The sequence below is a fragment of the Lytechinus pictus genome, chromosome 8, assembly GCF_037042905.1.
Source record: "Lytechinus pictus isolate F3 Inbred chromosome 8, Lp3.0, whole genome shotgun sequence".
Taxonomy (NCBI): domain Eukaryota; kingdom Metazoa; phylum Echinodermata; class Echinoidea; order Temnopleuroida; family Toxopneustidae; genus Lytechinus; species Lytechinus pictus.
This window is the reverse complement of record NC_087252.1, coordinates 27,479,960-27,502,136: the sequence shown is the minus strand read 5'-3', so window position 1 is coordinate 27,502,136 and position 22,177 is coordinate 27,479,960. Positions and strand designations below refer to the sequence as shown.

Here is a 22,177-nt window from a genome sequence, read left to right as displayed (position 1 = left end):
AACGCTTGGGCCACATCGAGCGGGATCTGCAGCGTCTGGGTGGTTTGGAACGGGACCTCAAGAAGGTCCTGGAGGCTATCCAGACTAGGCCCCAACCAGCGCGTGAACGCGGGAGGTCACCCGGTCGGGACCAGTGCTATGAGTGCGGCGGGATTGGCCACTACAGGAACAATTGTCCTTCGGTCCAGGAAAACAGGGCCAAGGTACAAGTTTCCTTTGTAGGGGACCAGGAGGAGGAAAACTCCAGCGGGTCGGAGGAGCTGGCCAGCCCCCGGCCCCCACCGCCAGAGGCCAACTAGAGGGTTCCAAGCTAGCAAGCAGCTCAGAGGGGCCATCCGTAGGCTCATCTGAAGGAATAACAGAGGGCGTGTCGGAGCGCCTGATAGTCCCAGGGAATAATGTAACCGGAATAGCTACTTATGTAGAGGCTGCGGCGGGGGATCCAGTTGGTCCCTCGAACACCCGAATATCAGACCTGGGTGAAGCCATTCTGGAATCAGTTCCAGATGCTCTCCCAGGGCTTGGGTGTGCAAGCGAGATTGAAGAGGTAGTGGTATGTAGGTTGGAGTCGCGCTCCACTCTCAAGGTCTCAGTTGTTATAGGGGGGCAGCCAGTAAGCGCAGTTGTCGATACCGCAGCCGAGGTGTCCATCATCTCGGATAGGCTCCTGCAGTCACTGGACCCCCAGCCCCCTAAACTGAGAGAAGTGATCCTACATGCAGCGGGACGGGATATGAAGATGAGGGGGACAATTGTCGGTCCCCTTCCCATAGAGTTTGGGAACCAGACGTTCTCGGAGGAAGTATATGTAGCTCCTATAGCTGATCATATGCTCCTGGGGTTAGATTTCCTCAGCAAGCGCAAGGCTGCGATTCATCTCCAAGATCCGCATATGCAGTTGGGAGGTCAGAGAATTCCGCTTTGGTATAGTGATGACCCTGGGCGGCAGATCGCCCGGGTTTATTTGCACAAGCGAGTAATTGTTCCCCCGAATGCACTCAAGCGAATCACCGGCATTTTAGACCAACGTTTAGGGGATTTCATGTTTAACCCTTAGGATGGCTTACTGCTCCTAGTTCCCAGTTCGGTTTACAGGGCTGGGAAGACAGAGCTCTATGTTGTAAACCCATCTGATAGGCACCTTAAGGTAACCTGCTCTGAGGTGCTGGGGGAAACTGAAAAAAATTGAAGGGAAGGGAGACGGGATCGCTCCCTGTTGAAAAATGGGTTCACCTGGATCGCGGTTCCTCTACCAGATTACAGGCAAGCAGCCGTACTATCGGGGCTACTGGCAAAGTCCTGATACTGCATCTGCGGGGAGAAGACGGAAAAACTTCCGATGTCCCCTCTAGGATTGTAAGAGAAGCGACTAGGACGAGGGCCAACAGACATCAGCGGGTTCATATCCACTGTTGTACTCTTGGGCCTCTAGAGGTCGAGGCTTGGGGAAAAACTTTCCCCAATACCTACTTTAGCTTCGGCTGCAAGGTGAAACATTTCACCGGGGAGCAGCTGGACGCGTTGAGGAAGGTTCCTCTCTCCAAGTTATTGCTGGAGACTGATTCTCCATATCTTCCCGTAGGGGGGGTCAGATGTATGACCCCTGCATACATCGGGGAGGTGGGAGAATTTGTCGCCTCAGCTAGGCGCATGGGTTTCCTCACCCTCATGGAACGTGCCCGGATTAATCATCTGGCGCTCTATGGGGTGTAGTGAGGGTAGGAAAGGGGGATGGAGGAACTTTGTCCTCCATTTTTTCGAAGGGATTCTGATTCCCTTTGCATTTTTTGGGGTTAGGTTAGCGCGTTTAGGACCCTACATGTTTTCTGTACAGGAGGAGACCAGCTGGGTCGCCTCCTCTTGGTGTCTTTTGTGTTCGTTGTCTATGTTTTCGTCTATCTTTTTGTATATTTAGGCCATGTAGGAAATGCTTCATGGTCCGCTTTGGAGGGGAGTGTTTTAAATGGCCCTTTTCGCATAATGGCAGCGCTGACGCCCCCTTCCTGCACCTGGGGGACCTAGGTTGGGTACTGGTGCTCCAGTCTCAACCGAACGGGAATGCTATGTGTTGCACAGCCCGGGTAAGATGGTGCCTCGACAGGGGAGGGCCAGCGGCAGCCCACTGCTATGGGAAAGTGGAGCTTTCTGGGAAGAGGGGGGACCCTCCTGGGATATGGGTTTTTGTATGGGTTTTATATTTTTATATATATATACCATTGTTCTATATGTTTTGTATGGGTTTTTTAAAGAACCTAAAAACTCTAGGTTTTTAGGTGTTATTACGGGTTTTTACCGTTTTCATGTTACGGGTTTTTAAAGTTTAAAGTGTTGAACAAGTTTTTAGCACAGTTGTGCCAAGTGTTTTGGATAGTTTTGGAGTTTTTATTTATAAAAGAACGGAATATGTTTATGGCTGATTACGGGTAGCAAATTATAATTAATTTTGGGAATGCAGACTTGGGACAGAACAATGCTGCATAAGTACTTTTTGCCAAATTTTAAGGAGCATTGTGTACATAAAAGACCAAAGGGAATTTTTAAATGGGCTTGTATTTACTCATGCCCAGCCGGGAGATAAGGTCTCCTGGTTGGGGTGCCTAGGGAGTGGAAAATTTTTTCCTCCCTCTGCCTGGTGTCTGGTTTGGATAGCGTCCATTTGGGTTGGAAACTCGAGGGACCGAGTTTTATAGAACGGGGGGGACTGTTGTAGTAAGTCACCCCACCCCCCATATAGGTCTTCCACCGGGAGATGGCGCTGGACCCCTTTTAGACGCTGGAGGACGTTGGATCCCTTGGATCATTGTATTTGAAGCTGAACTCACACGGAATAGACAGGAACTAGGACATCACTCCAGGAAAATACTGGTTAGTGACTTATTCCTTATATTCTAGCTTCAGGTATCAACCTAGTGGTCAAGCTGGGGGCGCGACCGCTACAGTATCATTCATGGAAACATTGTCGCAGTGCAGTCCCATTAACTGGATTTTGTGTAATATAACCATGATATTGATAACTAAAATGAAACTTCTGGCTCCGGCGCCGCTCGAATTCGTCAACAAAATCGAATAGGCCTAGATTTATGATCCAAGTCCCTGCGTTTTTTTTTCGCTCTCGTTTTGCTGCAAGATAAATCATATTTAACTAAGTTTAAAATGGATAGCATGATTGATCATTGATGGGCAGTGCTGTTCAATGAACGTGTTCAAGTTCTTCTTCTTCTTCTTCAAGCTACACTGCCTCCTTCAATCCTGAAGATTCTTGCAGTATTGTAGTACCGGGGACCGGCAGGTGCAATACACCGGGTGAACACCCTACTCTTTGACGAATAGTGTATTGGTTTTAACGTGTATAGGTTGTGACTCTCCTATACACGGGGGACCAACATTTGCGTCCTTTCCGATGGAGTGTTTTCCAACTGCATTCACACCCGCACTGAACACAGCGGTGAGGCACGTTAACACACAACGCTAGCATCAGTTTTTTTGTTTTTTTTGTTAGACGTCTTCCGGCATGCTGCGGGACTCGAACCCACGCACGTTGAGATCTACGATCTTTTCCGGAACAGGCGCTCTAACCGACTGAGCTACACTGCCTCCCCCTTCCCAGTTCAATGAGGTCGATGACGATGTCGTCTTGTCGATGTCAAATGAAACTGAAATTCTGAAAGTGTTGATGACTCGATGAAACTAAACTCTAAACTAAAGTCCATTATTTGTCAATCGACTCAGACATCGCTCACTCATTTGTTTGTGCACTAAATACTCACTAGTTTGTCTTCAGATTCTACTTTTTTAAACTTTGCTGAAAAAAAAGTTACAGACACGGGTGAGTGTCGAGTCGTGGGACTGTGACAAGACAACGGTTATTATCACTTGTCTTGTCTTGACAATGTAATTGGAAAATGACCTGGCCATGCTATGCCTATGTTCATGGGCTGGTGGGAAATGAAATTTTATGACATTGCATTGTCATTTCATTGGTCTTCAGTTTGAAATTAAAAACGACCTTTGCCACGTAGTACTCGGCTCAAACATACTGGTCTCTCGGATCTGCTTCATGAATTAATTGGTGCTTCACAGTGACTGCCAAGGCAAGCCCACAATCACGATTTCTATTTCAAACATTAAAATATGGATTTTCATTTTGTTTTAAAGATCTATTGTAACCTGTTCAAGGATAAATTTCAGGGATTCAAAGATTTATAAACAGTACATGTGCTAGATTCCCTGCGTCGCTCACAGTCGTTATCTTCTTGGTTTGTTCTTAAAGGACAAGTCCACCCCAACAAAAAGCTGATTTGAATACATTGTAGATAGAGAAAAATCAAACAAGCATAGCACTTATAAAGTTATAACATTTTTAAGTTTCGCTAAATTTTTCAAAACAGTTATATGCACATCCTAGTCGGTATGCAAATGAGGGACCGATGACATCATCCACTCACTATTTCTTTTGTATTTTATTATATGAAAATAAATATGAAATATTTTGATTTTCTCGTCATTGTCATGTGAAACAAAGTTTCATTCCTCCCTGAACACATGTAATTCCATTATTTTAACATTTTGTGGTTCGAGCAAGGGGGTCCTAATTGTCGAATTCGTAAAAATTGAAATATTGTATTATTCAAACAAAAAACGAAAGAAATGGTGAGTGAGTGACATCATCAACTCTCTCATTTGCATATCACTGAGTTGAGCATAGAACTGTTTTGTGAAAAATAAGCAAAATTTTAAATGTCATAACTTTCTTATGTTACGTCCGATTTTGATGAAATTTTCAGCGTTATTTATGTTTGATTTTTCTCTATTTATTCAAATCAAATTTTTTCTGGGGTGGACTTGACCTTTAAGCCTTAACCCTAAAATGGCCGGGGGGGGGGGTTGAATCAACCCCCCCCTCAACATTTTCTGCGATTATTCCGCCGTGCGAAATTTTTTGACCGCGCCATTCGCAGAGTTTATACTTTTAAGTCTCGCGCATCTTTTGAGACCAAATTTACAACGCCCGGGTACGCGGTTCGGAAATTACGCAACATTTTGTAAGTGCATGTCAGACCAAAAATTGTTCCAAAACGTGATTTTGTGTACAAAGTCAATGCAAATTCAGTTTTCTCATCTTATTCATAAAGATATGATTATTTTTACTTTAAACAGCTGAAAGCAATTGATTTTAGCATAATTATGCTTCAAAAAGGTTGTGCAATAAATCTGGTGAAAAAAAAAAGAAAAACAAAAGGTTGAAAAACAATGAAATACATAAGAAATTCATAAAACAATAAAATACATAAGAAATTGATTTCCAAACCGAAGTTTTTTTCAATTGCCATTGTTAAGAATGCTAAAAAGAATATTTTTACCAAAAATTAGCATTCTAGGAGCTTTATTTAGTGAATTAGAGCAAAAAGTATGATTTATGCATAAATTAGCATAATTAATTCATATAAAATAAAATCTCATTATTTTGGAAAATTTTACCATACAGCCTTGTAGATTACATCGCACACTACCAGCGTGCAAATTTTTGCGGCGCTCGCGCGATCGGCGGCCGAGATCTCAGGGGGGGGTTGAATCAACCCCCCCCCCCCCGGCCACAGAACAGCCAAAAAAGCCCGGCCTAGTTAGGGTTAAGGTTGGCTGAATTTGTTGCATGCTCTTCCTCTCTAAAATGGCTGCAGAAACATCATATTATAATTTTCCAGGTGGACTAAATTGTATTAGATCTGGGTATGTAGCATTAAACAATATTTGTAATCAATGATAACGTTTCGCACAATCACAAACAGGGTCCCGTTTCACAAAGACTTACAACTATTGTAACTTTAACATTATTGTAACTTCCACGGATTCTTTGATTGCGATTGTCTGCTTAGCCCTGTTACCATTGTAGTTACCATATGAACAAAGTTACAATACCGGTAGTTGCATGAAACAGGTCCCAGTTGTGCCTATTTGTACATTGGATAGTAGCCTATGTTGTTTGTAACAAGGCTCTAGAATTGTGATTAATCTTATTCATGATAATCTGTGTCGTATTTCAGGAGAACGACAGAACCTGCAATGGCCAATTCATCCTCTGAAGATTCCGATCAGGAGGTTCAGCAACTACCTGGGTATGCACTTCTATTTCTTATCAAAACATCAGAACGAATAATAATAATAATAGTAATATTCTTATTATTCCTAATCAGCATATTGTTGTGTTAAAAAGTTCAAAACCTTGTTGTAAAACAACTAAAGGAATTTGTGGATGGCTCAGAAAACATTTGATGAATCTGAAAGCTCAATTTTGGAGTTATGACATTAGTGGCGTTTTTTTTACGATCTAACATCAATGTAAATTGTAACTAGTCATTTTTACTAGCTTGCTCTAAGAAAAGTAGTTTATTATAATATAAAGAACCATCTCTTCCAAATTTTGTATCAAATTGGTTCACAAGCAGATGGTCTAATTCTAAAGTTGGCTACCCCTATCATGGCTAAACCCACTTGGTCTTCTCTGAATTTGGTCCAATAACCATTTGTTCCAATAATTACATAGTCTAATACTCACTTGGTTTTGGTGTACAAGTGTGCACCGGTTTAACTTCACCTTTCCTGCTTATTTTGTACTCTGTCAAACAGACCTGCCGACCAGTACGTTTTAGCCATATTTATTACGTTTTTGCAACCAAAATATGGCAGTACGTTTTTTCTTTGAAAAATAAGTTTTTTTATTTATTTTCTTTTACTAAATCGTAATTTATTGAGAAAAATAATCTCTATATGTCTCTATTTCATAAAACGTACACAAATATGGTTATTAGATCAATGTAATTTCAGGTACCCGGTAACTTTTTTTTTTTTTCAATCATTTTGTTAAAATCAGGGTGAAGATATACACATGTTTTAATGTTTTTTTTTCATCTGCAAGAGCAGTGCGCATTTTAGCTTGCATGCAGCTTGAGCGCCGCGATGAGCGAGTGCTCCAAGCATTTTATTATGAAATTACATTTTTTTGGGAAAAATACAGTTTTTTTAATCACAGAATACAGTTTTTCATTCCCAGAGGTTGACAGGTCTGCATATTTATCTCACACGGTAAAAATACTGATTTTTTTTGGGTCAAAATACTGATTTGGGGGATAAGAATACTGAAAATGCAAAATACAACTTGGCAGCTCTGGTCAAATGTCGGTTCATCAGATCAAATAGACACGGTTAGACCAAGTGGGTATTGGATGAATGGGAATAGCCTAACTGAAATTTAAACCTGAATTGAAATGGGCAAAATGTCATTTAGAGTATTAGACCAAATAGTTATAGACGAACTAGGATGAGACCAAATGGGAAGTAGACAAAGCGGTTGTTCAAAAAGTGACACTTATTCCTGGGGCTACTTTACACAACTTAACTGCCTAAATCTGCCACATTGGATAAGCTTTAACATTGCAATGAATGGGGATTTTCCAGGACTCTTTTGGAGTATATAGGGCTCTTTTGACCATTTCGGGGTGAAATTGTCCCGAGTCCCCTTGTCATTTTCCCTCAAGTGTCAATATGCCATCTCCCACTACTGCATATTTTCACTGTTGATATTTCAGAAACCTTGATGATGGCGATGCGAACACTATCAAGATCATGGTAGCTACGGACTGTCACATAGGATACATGGAGAAAGATAACATCCGACACAGTGACTCCATCAACACGTTTGAAGAGATCCTGCAGCTGGCTCGCAAAAACAAGGTAAGAGATGATAATAAAGCATTAAAGAGGCACTGATTATCTAGTTGTCTATCCAATGGCATACTAACTCAGCTTTAGCTCCAGCTGCTTAATAAGGCACTTGATGCACTCAAAGAATTACTCCTGCCTTGGACCCATTCACCTTGCCTGGGTTGAGTGCAGCACAATGTGGGTAAATTTCTTGCTGAGGGAAAACATGCCATGGCTGGGATTCAAACCCACATCCCTCTGATTAAAAGGCGAGTGTTGTAACCACTAGACCACAATGCCCCCACATAAAAATCAACTTAAAATTGATAATCCCTCAGGAGTTTTAGAATTGTAAAGAATTGAAACAAGGGGTGTGTGAAGTTATAAAGTTAACCTATGGTCGCTATATCGGAAGGGAAGCATTTTTCAGTGGTTCTGACCCCACATAAAAATCAGCTTAAAATTGATAATCCCTCAGAAGTTTTAGAATTGTAAAGAATTGAAACAAGGGGTGTGTGAAATTATAAAGTTAACCTATGATCGCTATATCGGAAGGGAAGCATTTTTCAGTTGTTCCGACTCTTGGCTTTTAAGCATCGGATTAAGGGTTCAGTTCACCGTGTACCCATTCACCTCACCTGGGTTGAGTGCAGCACAGTGTGGGTAAATTTCTTGCTGAAGGAAAACCTGTCCCTCAGATCGAAGACGAGAGTCATAACCACTAGACCTCGATGCCCCCACTTAGTACCTTGAGCAGTGAGTACTCTGTAGCGGGCTTTATAAGTTGCATTATTATTATCATATCTGCATTGACCTTTCTGTTTCAGGTTGACATGGTGTTACTTGGTGGAGACCTGTTTCATGAAAACAAACCTTCCAGGAAGTCCTTGCACGGGGTCATGACCCTCTTCAGGAAGTACTGCATGGGGGACAGACCGGTCCAGATTGAGTTTCTCAGCGATCAGAGCGTCAACTTTTCAGCCAGTCCGTAAGTGTAGTTCTTGGCTCGCAAATTTGGGTGTTTCGTAGTGGATGTGAACGATTTGCACCCATTTTGCGATGTTGATCTTTTGTGTTAATCCTGTGACATAGGTAGGCCCAATGAGTCAAAGTGATTATAAACCTCATTTAAACACTTTGATTTTGATATGCTTTCCCTGGGATCCCGGCTTGTAGATTTACAGATTTTTTCTTGCTTTGGGAATTGTTTCTTAGTTGTTTCCTAGTTCAATATTTCTTGAATTTTCCATTCTCACTTAGTGTGCATCATGTCCCCCCTACTAATTTTGGTCTTTTATGATGGAAGGAAATACATCATTCAAAATCATGAAAATAAAACATGTATTTTGGATGACATGACCTTACTTTTTTGGGTGATGACCTATTTTTTGCTTATCAAATTTTCCAGCCCCTTGTCCCCCCTACCTTTGGGGAGAGATTTCCGCCCTTGGTGTGCATTGAAAATTAACAAACTGTAGGGAAAAGTTTGTAATGTGATCATCATTTATCACAAGTTAAAGATTTTCAGTGTTAGCGATCTTCTCTCTTGTTCACGACCAGATTCCCCAATGTGAACTATGAAGATCCGAACCTGAACATTGACATGCCTGTCTTCTCTATACACGGAAACCATGATGATCCTGCTGGGGTGAGTTCACATAAGCTAAAACAAAACGTGATATTGACCATTGATCACAACCATGGTCTGCCCCGGTCTGAACCTTTCCAACAATCACTCTATCCAATTATCACCCTTCTGATCAGCACAAATCTCCCCTTTGATAAAGAAAAGGATGTGAACATATGACGTATATGCGTAAGCACTGGATACCAACTGTTTTTTGTCCCCCTCCATCCCTGTCAAGCAGGGAGAAAAAAAAAACTACATGTACATGGCGGCGCGGGGCAAATTAGCCCCCAAAAGCCCTGGAAAAATGCAAAATAGCCCTGGAAAATGCCATAGGGTCTGTAAAAAAGTTATTTTCTTCCCTGATGATGTTGGGGGCAAAGGGGGGGGGGGGGGGGGGGGATAGGGCACATTTCTCTCCTACCAATTTCCAGAATAAAATATGTGAAATAATGCAGTATATAATTCGTCATTCATATTAATGTGTAAGTTAGACTTATACAGCACCAAATGAGGCTAAAATATTATTATTTTCGTTGTAAATTCACTATGTATTATTTCAACAAGTTCTTAGATGTATGAAGTATCACAGTGACATCGTATCACCTTCTGGACATACATGTGCATATATAATTCAAATCGTTAAAGGATTTTCTAAATCCATCTATTTTAGCCTTTATACATACATACATACATACATACATACATACAGAATGAATGAAAATAAAATAATCCTTTTCATCTACTTGCTTTTACAGCTGGGTAATCTGTGTGCTTTGGACATGCTGAGTGTGTCGGGTTTGGTAAACTACTTTGGTAAGAGTACCTCATTGGAATCTGTAGAGATCTCACCCATCCTTCTCCAGAAAGGAACGTCCAAGCTAGCTATCTTTGGCTTGGGTAAGGTTCTAATAACGATTAGGGTCCCGTAACTCCCGTTACATAAAACTTAAATGCTTTTTTTGTTCTGTAATCATTTACAATGCTACATCTTATTGATATCATCCTGTAGAATTTCATTTGTTACTGTCTGTATATTTTGTATGATTTATCATACACAAAGAAAAATTGGCCCCATGCCCATGAACAATCACTAAGCTCTAGGTAACAGACCCAGTTGTCTTTACAATAATGTAGATGATTATGTATCAAATCACCAATATATTATCCAAATAAATTCTTTAATGTATTCAGGGATAGTGGCCAATGAGATGCTTCAACATCATTGATGGTAATCTTTGTTTTTAGTGCCCTCTTATAAAACTCATCATAGTCTGACTAATAATTATAATATAACATACATAGAAACATGTATTAAGTGCTGTATAAATATAAGTATTATTAATATTATCATTATTATTATTGTTATTATTGTTGTTATTAGTATTATTCATTATTAAGGATTCTGGTTTGTGTGGTTACAGGTTCCATACGAGATGAACGTCTTCATCGGATGTTTCTATCGGGGAAGATATCCATGCTGAGACCGAAGCAGAATGCGGATTCCTGGTTCAATATCTTTGTCATTCATCAAAACAGGTAATATTTTTATTACTAAATGCTGACAATATGTCTCTTCATTCAAAGAGAGACTTTATTAACTTCCTTTTTTTCTAATCCTGGTGGATGTTTCATAAAGCAGTTTGTAAGTTATGAGCAACTTTTTGAATGACTGATGATACCATCTTGTTGTAAATGATACACACCAGATTTTCATTGGTGTTGTAGTTCATAAGAAAGGATTGCCAGTCGTTTGTAAAGTCCCTCATGACTTACAAACAGGTTTATGAAACACCAACCAGATTTTTAGAATTGCACATTTTCATTAATGTTTAGATTTTTGTCTAAGTTTTACTTGTTGAAAGCCCCTTTTTCCTCTTTGTTGTTAGTCACGTTCTTCAAATTTCCTTCTCCTCTCTTCTCTTCTCTATTATCTTCGTTACCGATATGTTGCCTCAGTTGGTAGAGGGTTCACCTCACAACCGGGAGGTCGGGAGTTCAAACCCCGGCTGCGTCAGACCAAAAGATGTTTGAAGATGGGAGTTGCAGAGCTGCCAAGTCGTACGATTTTTCCGTATTTAGTACGTTTTTGCAACCAAAACACGGCAGTACTTTTTTTCTTTAAAAAATATGTTTTTTGTGTAAAAAAAAAAAAAAAAAAAAAAATCATCTCTATATGTCTCTATTTCATAAAACGTACACAACTATGGTTATTAGATCAATGTAATTTCAGGTAACTTGTTTTTTTTTCAATCATTTTGTAAAAACCAGGGTGAGATATACACAATTTTAATGTTTTTTTTTTTTTTCATCTGCAAGAGCAGTGCACATTTTAGCTTGCATGCAGCTTGAGCGCCGGGATGGGCGAGTGCGCCAAGCATTTTATTATGAAATACACTTTTTTGGGGGAAAATACAAAATATTTACCTCACACGGTAAAAATACTGATTTTTTTGTCAAAATACTGATTTGGGGGGATAAGAATACTGAAAATGCAAAATACAACTTGGCAGCTCTGGAGTTGCTGATACCCTGTTTGGCATTCAATGATTGAAGGGATAGAGCAACATCAATCTGGCGCTGCTCAGTGGCTGCCGGGCCCATGATCAATTGAATCATCGGATGTTTTCTTTTCGAACAATAAAATAAGGATTTCCATTTTATTTCATTTTGTTTATCGTCAAGTCATTACGTCAAACCCCCATTTGTAGAAAGACCGCAGTTCAGATTGCAAACTGTGGTGTTATACCCCATTTTCCATTTGGATCTCTTAAAAATCATTTCCAAGCCCTTATCAACCGCGCTTGGCCAGGTAATCCAGGGGTAATCCCCGCTGTCTCAATTTCACCTCCACAGGCCAGTATATGAGCGTTGAGCAAAGGACGAAAAGATAAACAACAGCTGTGTTATTACGTAAGACTTCTCTGCCTGTAGTAGGACCTTTGGAATGAAATTATTGTATTCCATATTTAATCACGTTTTCAAAGGCATATTGTATTCTGTAATCCAATGTTAGTCCATTTTCAATTTTGAACGAAGAAAATCGACCTCGAAATAAGGAAAGTAAGCGAATAAAAATGACGGCATGCTTACGGGGACCGCACTCAGCGCTGCGCATGCATCCCATCGTGTGTGGCCCCCTGCTGTGACTGTTTATGCCGGGCTGTTGTGTTATCTTCGGACCGACGTCAAGAAACGGGTGTTTTGATACTTAAATTGCTTGCTTGGGGCAGTTACGGTTTGTCGTACTTGGAGAAGAGAATTGATGAGAAGGGGAACTGGGGTATAGTGTTCTCAAATGGAAGTTTTTCGTCATGTATTACAGAGCAAAGCATGGTGAGCATAACTACATCCCCGCGAAGTTCCTTGACAGTTTTATTCTTTTTGTGTGTTCACTTCTTCTTTCCCCTTTCCCTTTTTCATGATAATCATCATCTTCTCCTACTTTATTGGTTTAACTTTCAAACCTATTTCCCTTACAGAGCGAAGCATGGAGAGCACAACTACATCCCCGAGCAGTTCCTTGACAACTTTATTGACCTGGTTATTTGGGGTCACGAGCACGAATGCCTGATTGACCCAGTGTGGAATGCATCACAGAATTTCTTTATCAGTCAACCTGGAAGTAGTATAGCCACTTCATTATCACCGGGCGAAGCAGTGCCAAAGTGAGTATAAGCTTTCATTTTGTAATTTTCCTCTTGTTGAACTAATTAAAACTTTTGTAGTTCAGACAGATCTCCAAACTTTCACAGATTATCATGAAATAATGTGCCATTGTGGCACTGCTGAATACATGATTTTCAATTCGTCAGGAGTCCCAGCCCACCAGGGAAATCAGGGAAAATTATTGTACTTTTTTCCAGTCAGGGAAAAATCAGGAAATTTGATAGAAAATACCTCAAATCAGGGAAAAATGCCTCAAATGAGGGAAAAATCAGGGATTTTTTATCAGCCTAGAAGTTGAAAGCACGGTAGTCAGTCAGACTCTGCTTTATTTTGTTGCATATCAAAACAACATCCATTGAATGACTGGTTATGGTGGTACTAATTAGTTTTACATTATTGTTTTATACTGAAAATACATGTAATTCAATGCAACAACTTAAAGAACATGCGAAACTGGGAATAGGTTTAACTAAGTATCAGGGAAAAATCAGGAAATTTTGTTTTCTTGAAAAGCTGGGAACCCTGATTTGTGTAATTTCCTTGTTTCCCTCTTGTGAAAAATCCCAAAATTTTCCATTACTTTGTAAACGAGTATAAATCACAAAACATTCCGTAACTTAGTAGGAAAGTGCTGTATCAATGCAACAAGTATGAAAATTCCATTGTCAAGTGCGAATCAATGTCAGAGTTCTTGTCTCAGGTATCGCAAAACTTTATAGTCATCATACCATTGGTCACATCACTGTCATCGAACAGAGATATTGGGTCTTCACTAGCATCCTACAGAGATTGAACAATTCCAGTTTTTCTCAACTCCTCCTTGATGATCTCTACCTCATTAGATATGATCTCTCTGGTGCGAATGAGACACTGAGCATGCACAGGTTTGATGGTAGCCATGCAAAGAGACAAGCGAGATGTGATGGCATCCGCCTCAAGCCTCTGACCAACAATTGATGATACGTTCTCTGCAAACCACATCAGGAATTTGAACATGCCGTTCACCGTGGTGTCGAGAGGTTGTATTTCGTCCGTGCATGTAGGTGGAACAAAGACTCACAAACCACTGGCTTCAGCTATTGCTTGATACATTTCCTCAGTATGATATGCAGCAAACACATTGGAAATCAGTAGTTGGAGGGCAGTGGTGTTCAGTCGTTCTCTAGCCCAACAAACATAGGATATGATGACCTTTTTTATCTAGTCAACCATGGTCTCACTCGTGCTCCAATGACTCAAGTTAGAATATCTACCGCAGCACAAGTCCAACATGTCAATTCATCAGTGGGTTCCGGATCGGGAAAAGTGTCTCCAATCTTTCTGAAATAAGCTTTCCCCTTGCCTCTGATGATTTGTTTACCAGTCTTTTGCCAGTCCGGAGAAATGTCTTGCAGTGCAAATAACTCAATTCTTAGCAGCATACTCTCCTTAACTGGTGCAACATTGACTGGAGTAACCACCATAAAGCCCTTATTTTGGATCCACATTTCCGCTGCAGATCTGAATTTGAATTCAAATTTATTTGATTTATTTCATTTTTATATGATCCCTTTTTTCAACATACAAATCAGAGATACATAAATACAAATAAATTACATGAAAATCAATACAAATCAATCATAAACCAAAAAACAAAAATAATGAGCTTACATGTACACTTGCAAATTGGTAATAACAATGGCAAACAATAATACAATAAACAAATATAGATATATCAAACATTTTTAAAAAAGTATGTGAATAGTTGTATGAAAATAAATGAAAACAAAGAGACAAGCTAAGAAGCAAGGCTTGTATAAATCTGATCTCTCGAACAGAACGTAATTATCAAATGAACATTAGTAGGAGATGTATGTAAATATGAGGTAGATCCAGAGCTTTGATCCGCTCGGTCATCCCCTTCCACTTGTTTCAAAATCTCCTTATTGGCTGATCTGATGGAGGCGTGATCTAGACATCTATTACCCTTTTCATAAACCCATCCTCCAATTAGCCGCCTAAGAGTAATGCGGATAATTCAATACAAATTGCGTTCACAAACTCCGAAAATAATCCGCACTATTTTTACGAGCGCCCGTCCTGAAAAAGGCGGATAATCGTCATGACAACTGCACACGCCCCCTCCGATGCGGTTGTGTTGGAAAAGGGTGACCTTGTGACCGCACCATGGCAATTATCCGCATTATCTCAACCCAGACAAAATACACGAGAGGCGAGTAAATGCATTTTCCGTGGAGTTTAATAAAAATTGTTTCTGAAAAGCATCATCCAAATGATGTATACCAAAATGCAAAATGGTGTGTTGTCAAATAAAGCCAACATAATATAATGCAACAATCAAAACATAATAATATAAACGTAAAGCCTCCTGAGATGTGTCATATGCGAAAAATTAAAGTTATTAAACCAATCTCCTCAATTGACAATTAAAACAGTCCATCCACATTCATGACAAAGACACCAGTTTGTCATGTTGGCCAAATGTGGGCAACATAAAATTCCATCTGCAAAGCTACGAAGCAAAGATTCCCGTTTGCAACACGAGCTTATGCAGGAAAACTTTTAAAACAGAAACTAGTGCTCAGAAGCCCCACCAACGGCCCTGAACTAGAATGTGAACGAGGCAACGTTAATGTTCGGTCCGAAATGGAATTCGCTGGTGGCCTCATCCAAATCGGGTGACGAACCAAGCCCCGTTCACATTATAACATGAGGAGTGGAATATACGAAATTGGTCTAAATAAATGAAAAATATTATCTCAGGAAGCCCAAAATAAGTGAAGAATCATAATGTGTTGTGGCAAAAAATGGAATGCCGCCAAACGGGATGACTCATCGTCAGCCCGCCGCCACAACACAATATGATGCCAATAGTTCAAACCATGCTGTATTTACAAGGTCCACGCTAAGAAGCGGGGAAAAGGGGGGGAGGGTGCATTAAACGAACAGGGACGCACAATTAAACCATCTAGGAGGATTCATGCTCATTCAGTCCACTTGCGAAGAGTCTAGTGCACTAAGATAAAGGAGAGGCGGGGGGGGGGGGGGGGGGCGGGGCTTAGTCAGTAAATAGTGAAGTTTGTAGTAAGGACGTGAGATCTGATGATACCACGTGTGAGTTCTGGATAAGGTATTCAGGTCATAACATCTGCTCATAAAAAAGTTCCAACTGTCCGAGCCAGCGAGTCCTCGACGGAGGTAAAACAGCTGTTACTCTAGTGATTTCGCTCCGCGACAAAGAAATCAAGTGTTCTCCTGTTCGCGGATGTATTGAGTTTTAGGACCCGGCCACGTGCCGAGTAGTGAGGGCCCGCCCCCAACTAGAGCGGGACTGCCCGCGTCAGCGAAACGTGAATTGTCCCCTTCCTCTCTTACGATTCCGTGGAATGCTGACACAACCCACGTTGAGACTCCAAATAACTGCACATGGAAGAGAGAAAAGGAAAGAAACAGCGGCACCAATTGTACATTCTAAAAAGGGGGGGGGGGGGGGTACATAGTTACCATAAACACGATAAGTGTAGCAAAGACCACAATCTACTAACAGTGGGCGAGCAATTCTGCCTGCGCCCGTGGAACTATTAACGGGTAAGATAACCATTGCGTCACCATGGCAACAAGCGAGAGAGAGAGAGAGTAAGGTTAATTTTTACTGCTCGTTAGGGGTTGTCAAAAAACAAAAACAAATAAACATTAGGTCGATATTAAATTGTGCACAAACTGGTATTGAACATAGAAGGGTGATAAACATACTGGCAAAATTGCTTAAATTAAGGGGGGAGAGGTTGTCGAATATACAATCTGTGTGTGTTGGAAGCCCAGCGCCCCATATTTTGAATGCAAACATCGGGAACACCTGCCATGGCTGCAGAAGTTGCCGCCCCAATACGGAAAGAATGGGAAGAGAAATGAGCAACGGGTAGCCCGCAAAAACTAATGGCACGCTTTAAAACTTGGCCAAATTGGTGCCTCGTTAGGGGTGACGAGTCAAAGTGACGGAAAAAGGCAGAGCCGACCGAGCTCCGCAGAGCGAGGTAATCATTTACAGCGCGAAGTGGGCATAAATACGAAACAACATTCTGTGGAATTAAAATCGAGCATCCACGTCCAGTTTGATCTGTTTTAGACCTCGCAATCACAATGCGCAATTTTGCTTGATTACCCATCCCTTGAATAATAACATCTTTTTCTGATAAAGGAACGAGTTCATGTCTAGATCGAGACGTGAACTCCCCTACTCGAAGAAAACCAAAGAAAGCGATTAGAAAGGCAGCCCGAAACAATGCCAGATCATACGTATTAACGCATACGTGAGTCAATGAATTTAGGATGGATTTGAGAATAGGCAGGGTTATGGGACACCGGGTATCACGGCGAGCATTTTTCCGCCTGCACCCGTCTACCAGCCGCCGGATTACAAACGCGTCAGTCACATCAGGCCAACCCAATGTTTGCATCGTAAAAGCCAGGCCTGATATATATGTACTTATTGTTGCCCCCGCATACCCATTCCAGGAGAGATAAGCAATAAATTGAGCGACCTGCTCAACGTCAGGACGTATACTTATATCATAATGATATTGCAGCCGAAACTGCTTAAACACAGACCAAGCGTTCCTATAAGTATGATGAGTGCCGGGCGCCCGCGAAGAAAACAACAGATGCTCTCTCTCTATATGAAGCTGCTCCAAAGATGGGCGGGAAGCTTGCTGCCAGCCAGATCTGCGCCTGGTGCTAACCTGCGAAACCTGTCCATCTGAAAACGAGAGAGGGCATCAGCCTTTTCATTGCGAGAGCCTGGCACGTAACGTGCTTTGAACATAATATTATGTTCCAAACAAAGAACTACAAGCAAACGAACCAGTTTCATTACACTAGGACATCTCGAAGTTAAGGAATTAACAACATGAACAACTGTTTGATTATCTGACCAAAATAAGACCTTAGAATTAGCTAGAAGAGCCCCCCACATACGTATACCGACTACTATTGGGAAAAGCTATAGAAAAGCGATGGAATAATTCTTCTCCAGTATTTCAGCTGGCCATTTCCCTTGAGCCCACTTATCCTGGAAGGATATACCAAAGCCAATGCTACCCGCAGCGTCAGTAAAGAACTGAAAATGAGCATTAGTTACCCATGTTGAGTGTGAAAACATAACTGTGCCATTGAAATCGGACAGAAACGTAAGCCAGGCCTGCATGTCCTCTTTTGCGCCGCGTGAAAGCCTTATCTGGTGGTTTGAGGTGCGGACCCCTTTAGTAAGATCGATAAGTCTCCTTAGGAAGGCTCTTCCGGGAGCCACGGCTTTACACACGAAATTAAGGCTGCCAATTAGCGACTGCAACTGCCGCAACGAGAGCTTATCTTTCTTAACAAAATCAATGAGCATTGCCTGTAACACGTTTACTTTCTCCTTGGGTACCCGAACTCTCTGCTCAGCCGCGTCGATTTCAAGCCCTAAAAATATGATAGTGGGAACGGGCCCCTCAGTCTTCTCCTCCGCTATCGGGACGCCAAAAACCTCGCACATCGCCTTAAAATGATACATCAAGGAACGACATTCCTGCCGTGTTGCGCCAACAAAAAAGAAATCATCCAAATAATGCAAAATTTGCTCTGAATTCGCAATTTCACGGCAACATGACTCAAGAAAAGTGCTAAAACGCTCAAAATGGGCACATGAAATTGAGCAGCCCATTGGCAAGCATTTATCAAAGTAATACGCGCCATCAATGCAAAACCCCAGAAGGTCAAAATCGGAGGGATTCACTGGTAGTAAGCGAAAAGCGGATTTTATATCGGTTTTTCCCATGAGAGCACTAGCTCCCAAGCGAGCAACGAGATCAACCGCCTTGTCAAATGAAGTGTAATTCACGGAACATAAATCGGAATCAATGTGGTCATTAACCGAAGCCCCCCGAGGAGAAGATAGATGCTGAATTAGACGGAATTCTCCCGGATTTCGCTTGGGGACGAGCCCTACCGGGGAGCAGCGAAAGTTATCGAAAGGCGGGTCTTGGAAAGGACCTGACATTCTCCCTAAACTAACTTCATTACCAACTTTCTCCAACAGCATGTCCCTATGCTCCCTAGCAGATTTCAAATTACGCGAGAACACAGAGCGACGCTCGCCTGTGAAACCCAATGAAAAACCCAACCTAAAACCAGAAATCAGAAAAGCTGCATTATGTTGATTATGGTGCCGTCTAAGAAATGGGAGCATGCTGCCAAGTTTAATTGGAGTTGGAGCTAGGCTTCTGTTTGGCGATTGCAGCGGCAGAGTTGCAGGCGTGTGAGCCATGCGCTGCTGAGGAGCATTTTCCGCACCGGTGAGCATAACGACAGGCGGTGCGTTGGCATGACCCAGCGTTAAAGGCGAAACAGACTGGTGAGGAGCGGAAGGGGGCAGGCGCGGCGCCAGGGGCCCGAATTGCCCCTTGTCTGTTGGCATATCCTGAGGATGGGAAACTACCCCGCCGAAACGACCGGTCGTATGGCCGAAAGGGCTGGTTACCCCCAAAAGACGAAAACGCTGCTCGACCGGGCGTCGAAGCTACTGTCAGCCATAGCTCGGTGTCTATGACAGCCCAGGAACGATGTGGATGACGGGCCTGACGTAACCGAAATTGAATGTCATAGGCCCGCCAATTGAAACCCCCAAAACGCACAATAGAGCGAACGATATCCATATACTTGAGGAGCTCGCGCGCACGCATACAGTGTCGCTCCAAGTATATAGACGCGTAAATAATGAACGCAGATGTCCACTGTTCTATGCTGGCGATCACCGGAGCCTTGCTTTGGGGGCGAAGCATTAAAGCGGACCCGGTGGCACAAAGGCTGAAGGCCTGCAACTGGGAACTTTCCTCACTTAAGCTTTCCCTTTTTAGTAATCCACCTAACTCTACAAATTCACCTTTCCAAATCTTCTCCTTAACACTGGAAGGCACCTCCCCGCCCAAATCATCACACACACAGCTAAGCATATTTGGCTGCGCAGACAGCGTAGGAAAAGGAGGGTTGGGGGCTGGTGTAAAATTATCATGACTATTAAGCCCCTCAACTACATGGGCAGGAGGGATAGAAGGAGAAGCTTGGGATTGAATTTGGGGAATGACCGGATCTTGTGGAGAAGTCACAAGAGGCCAGGAGCCCCCCATTGTCCCGAACTCACCGTTGGTTGTCGACGCCGAACTTCCAGCAGCTGGGCTCTGCGTAGAAGTAAAAACTTGGCCGACGTCTGTCTCGAGGTCGACAGGAGAAGGCTGGCTGGCGGCATCTCGGACCGAACGACGAGTAGACTTCCTCTGACTTAACTTTTTGCCTGGCTTAACCTTGGGCATGATTGAATAATGCAGGGGTGGCGAAATTGAAAAGTCCTTAGAGCAAACTGTGACTCCTAACAGCTCAAAAGTCCAACAAACGGATATAACACAAATATACAGGTATGTTCCTAGATAAAAGAATAAATTCTCAACTGCGAAGCGTTCTTTAAGATATATGAATGGGTAAGAAAGACAATTAGAAGGATCACAACTAAAGAGTTCAACGAACGAATAACAAAAATACAGGAAGTATGTTGCACAAGACAGGTGAATTGAGATGGAAGATGCTTTCAAATCGACTCCACGAAGAAGAATGCTAACTTGTTAGAAATTGGCTTTTGCCCCCTCCCGAAATTACCACGTCAGCTAACGCGACGTAGCATTTTTAGCCACGCCTCCTTGTAATGTCCGAAAAATACCAAAATTCGCAACGCAACATTTTTTGGCCACGCCTCCTCGTGAAGTCCGACAAAATACCATATTTGGCATCGCAACATATCTCCGCCAGGGCAAAGGAATTCGCCTGACCAGGCTCCTTCCTTGTAAAACACCTGTTACGTACCGCTGGCGGGCTATGTTGTTGTCCAGCTAGTCTGACCTGAGATAACCTCTCATTAACTCGCTTCACGCGTTAAGAGGTATTATTTGGAAATGCGTTCATAAAGTCAAAATCTGGTCCCGATGCCGCTATTATGCGGATAATTGCAGCATCAAAATAATGCGGATAACTCTGGTCCTCCTCCGATTTTACGACCAAATTATGCTGCTATTAGCCGCATAATTGGGTTTATGAAAGGGGTATATCATTCAAGGACTTACTCTAACGTTTCAGCAAGATTTGGAGATTATCCATCTTGGAAAAGTAAAATGAGTTCAGGAAAAAGACAGGTACAAACACGCTTTAATAAACACAGGTTCCATATGATGGTTTCCTATGGGACTTTTGACATACATACACGTAGCAAAACATTCCTTGACAAACATCATAGCATAACATAGGCATGATATATATTTACAAGAAAACAATCAGAGAGCAAAGGGGCAAGTAAATGAACAGATGATTAGCAATAAAGCTACACACCCTCTCTGCCTCCTCTCTGCCTTTTAACCCAAAGACATATGGGTCTGTTGCAGGTTCGTGGTAAGGTCATGAAGTGCACTTCTTTACCTCTCAATCCTTAGACAATATCACCTTGTCGAACTAGGAAAATATATGTATACACAAGATATCTATTTACCTCGTGTCCTTTGGATATTGCAATATATTACATAGGTTATGTAGATTTGAATCAGTGATAGGTCAATATGCCAACACGTGACCATAGCTGCGAGGATCGCATTTGTTATATTCTAGGTTTTGACGTCGCCTCAGTGAATATAAATGCGTTAGATTGTCAATTGCGGCATTATATTCACTGAGGTGACATCACTCGCTGCTTACAAGTTTGCATAATCAGGTAATTTATTTGATTTACGCGCTAGTGTAAACGCGTCGATTGCATGCATAACGCGCTTGAAAAATATATTATGACGTAGATGGATCAGAGCTGTAGCAAGAATTTCGGGTTGGAGCAAGATGATGAATGCAATCTCTGACGGCGAATCCACATAGACTATATAATAGTCTATGTGGATTCGTTTTAGGTAGGCAATATCTGTATAATATTACATAGGCTATGTAGATTCGAATCAGTGATAGGTCAATACGCCATCACATGACCATAGCTGCGAGGATCACATTTGTTATATTCTGGGTTTTGACGTCACCCCAGTGAATATAACTGCGTTGTATTGTCAATTGCGGCGTTATATTCACTAAGGTTACGTCACTCGCTGCTTACAAGTTGCATACACA

General features: G+C 41.9%; 2 protein-coding genes across 4 annotated transcripts in view; one reads left to right on the top strand and one right to left on the bottom strand.

Annotated features, from left to right (window-relative positions):
• Nucleotides 1–22,177, top strand: part of LOC129266942 (double-strand break repair protein MRE11-like) — a 56,797-nt gene that overhangs the window by 3,900 nt on the left and 30,720 nt on the right. The window contains exons 1-8 of one of the 3 annotated variants that reach the window (XM_064103868.1): nucleotides 2,755–2,865; nucleotides 6,042–6,113; nucleotides 7,584–7,728; nucleotides 8,526–8,686; nucleotides 9,259–9,346; nucleotides 10,084–10,225; nucleotides 10,750–10,864; nucleotides 12,808–12,993. In XM_064103868.1, the coding sequence (XP_063959938.1) occupies nucleotides 6,061–6,113; nucleotides 7,584–7,728; nucleotides 8,526–8,686; nucleotides 9,259–9,346; nucleotides 10,084–10,225; nucleotides 10,750–10,864; nucleotides 12,808–12,993 (890 nt within the window). In that variant the 5' untranslated portion in view covers nucleotides 2,755–2,865; nucleotides 6,042–6,060. Of the gene's footprint in view, nucleotides 1–2,754; nucleotides 4,092–6,041; nucleotides 6,114–7,583; nucleotides 7,729–8,525; nucleotides 8,687–9,258; nucleotides 9,347–10,083; nucleotides 10,226–10,749; nucleotides 10,865–12,807; nucleotides 12,994–22,177 lie in introns of those variants that run through there. The other 2 variants (XM_064103869.1, XM_064103870.1) reach the window with 2 other exon arrangements.
• LOC135155132 (uncharacterized) lies at nucleotides 16,692–20,644 on the bottom strand. The gene is made up of 2 exons (XM_064103871.1): nucleotides 20,172–20,644; nucleotides 16,692–17,750 (listed from the first exon to the last, which is right to left on the bottom strand). Exons 1-2 carry the CDS (start codon nucleotides 20,338–20,340, stop codon nucleotides 16,765–16,767), a joined length of 1,155 nt encoding a protein of 384 aa, XP_063959941.1. The 5' UTR covers nucleotides 20,341–20,644; the 3' UTR covers nucleotides 16,692–16,764.

Excerpts from the sequence above, each read along its gene's own strand:
- LOC135155132 (XM_064103871.1), bottom strand. The coding sequence starts at position 20,340 with ATGCCCAAGGTTAAGCCAGGCAAAAAGTTAAGTCAGAGGAAGTCTACT. Across the intron at positions 17,751-20,171 it reads TTCGGCGTCGACAACCAACG|ATGGACAGGTTTCGCAGGTT; the intron begins GTGAGTTCGGGA and ends TCTCGTTTTCAG.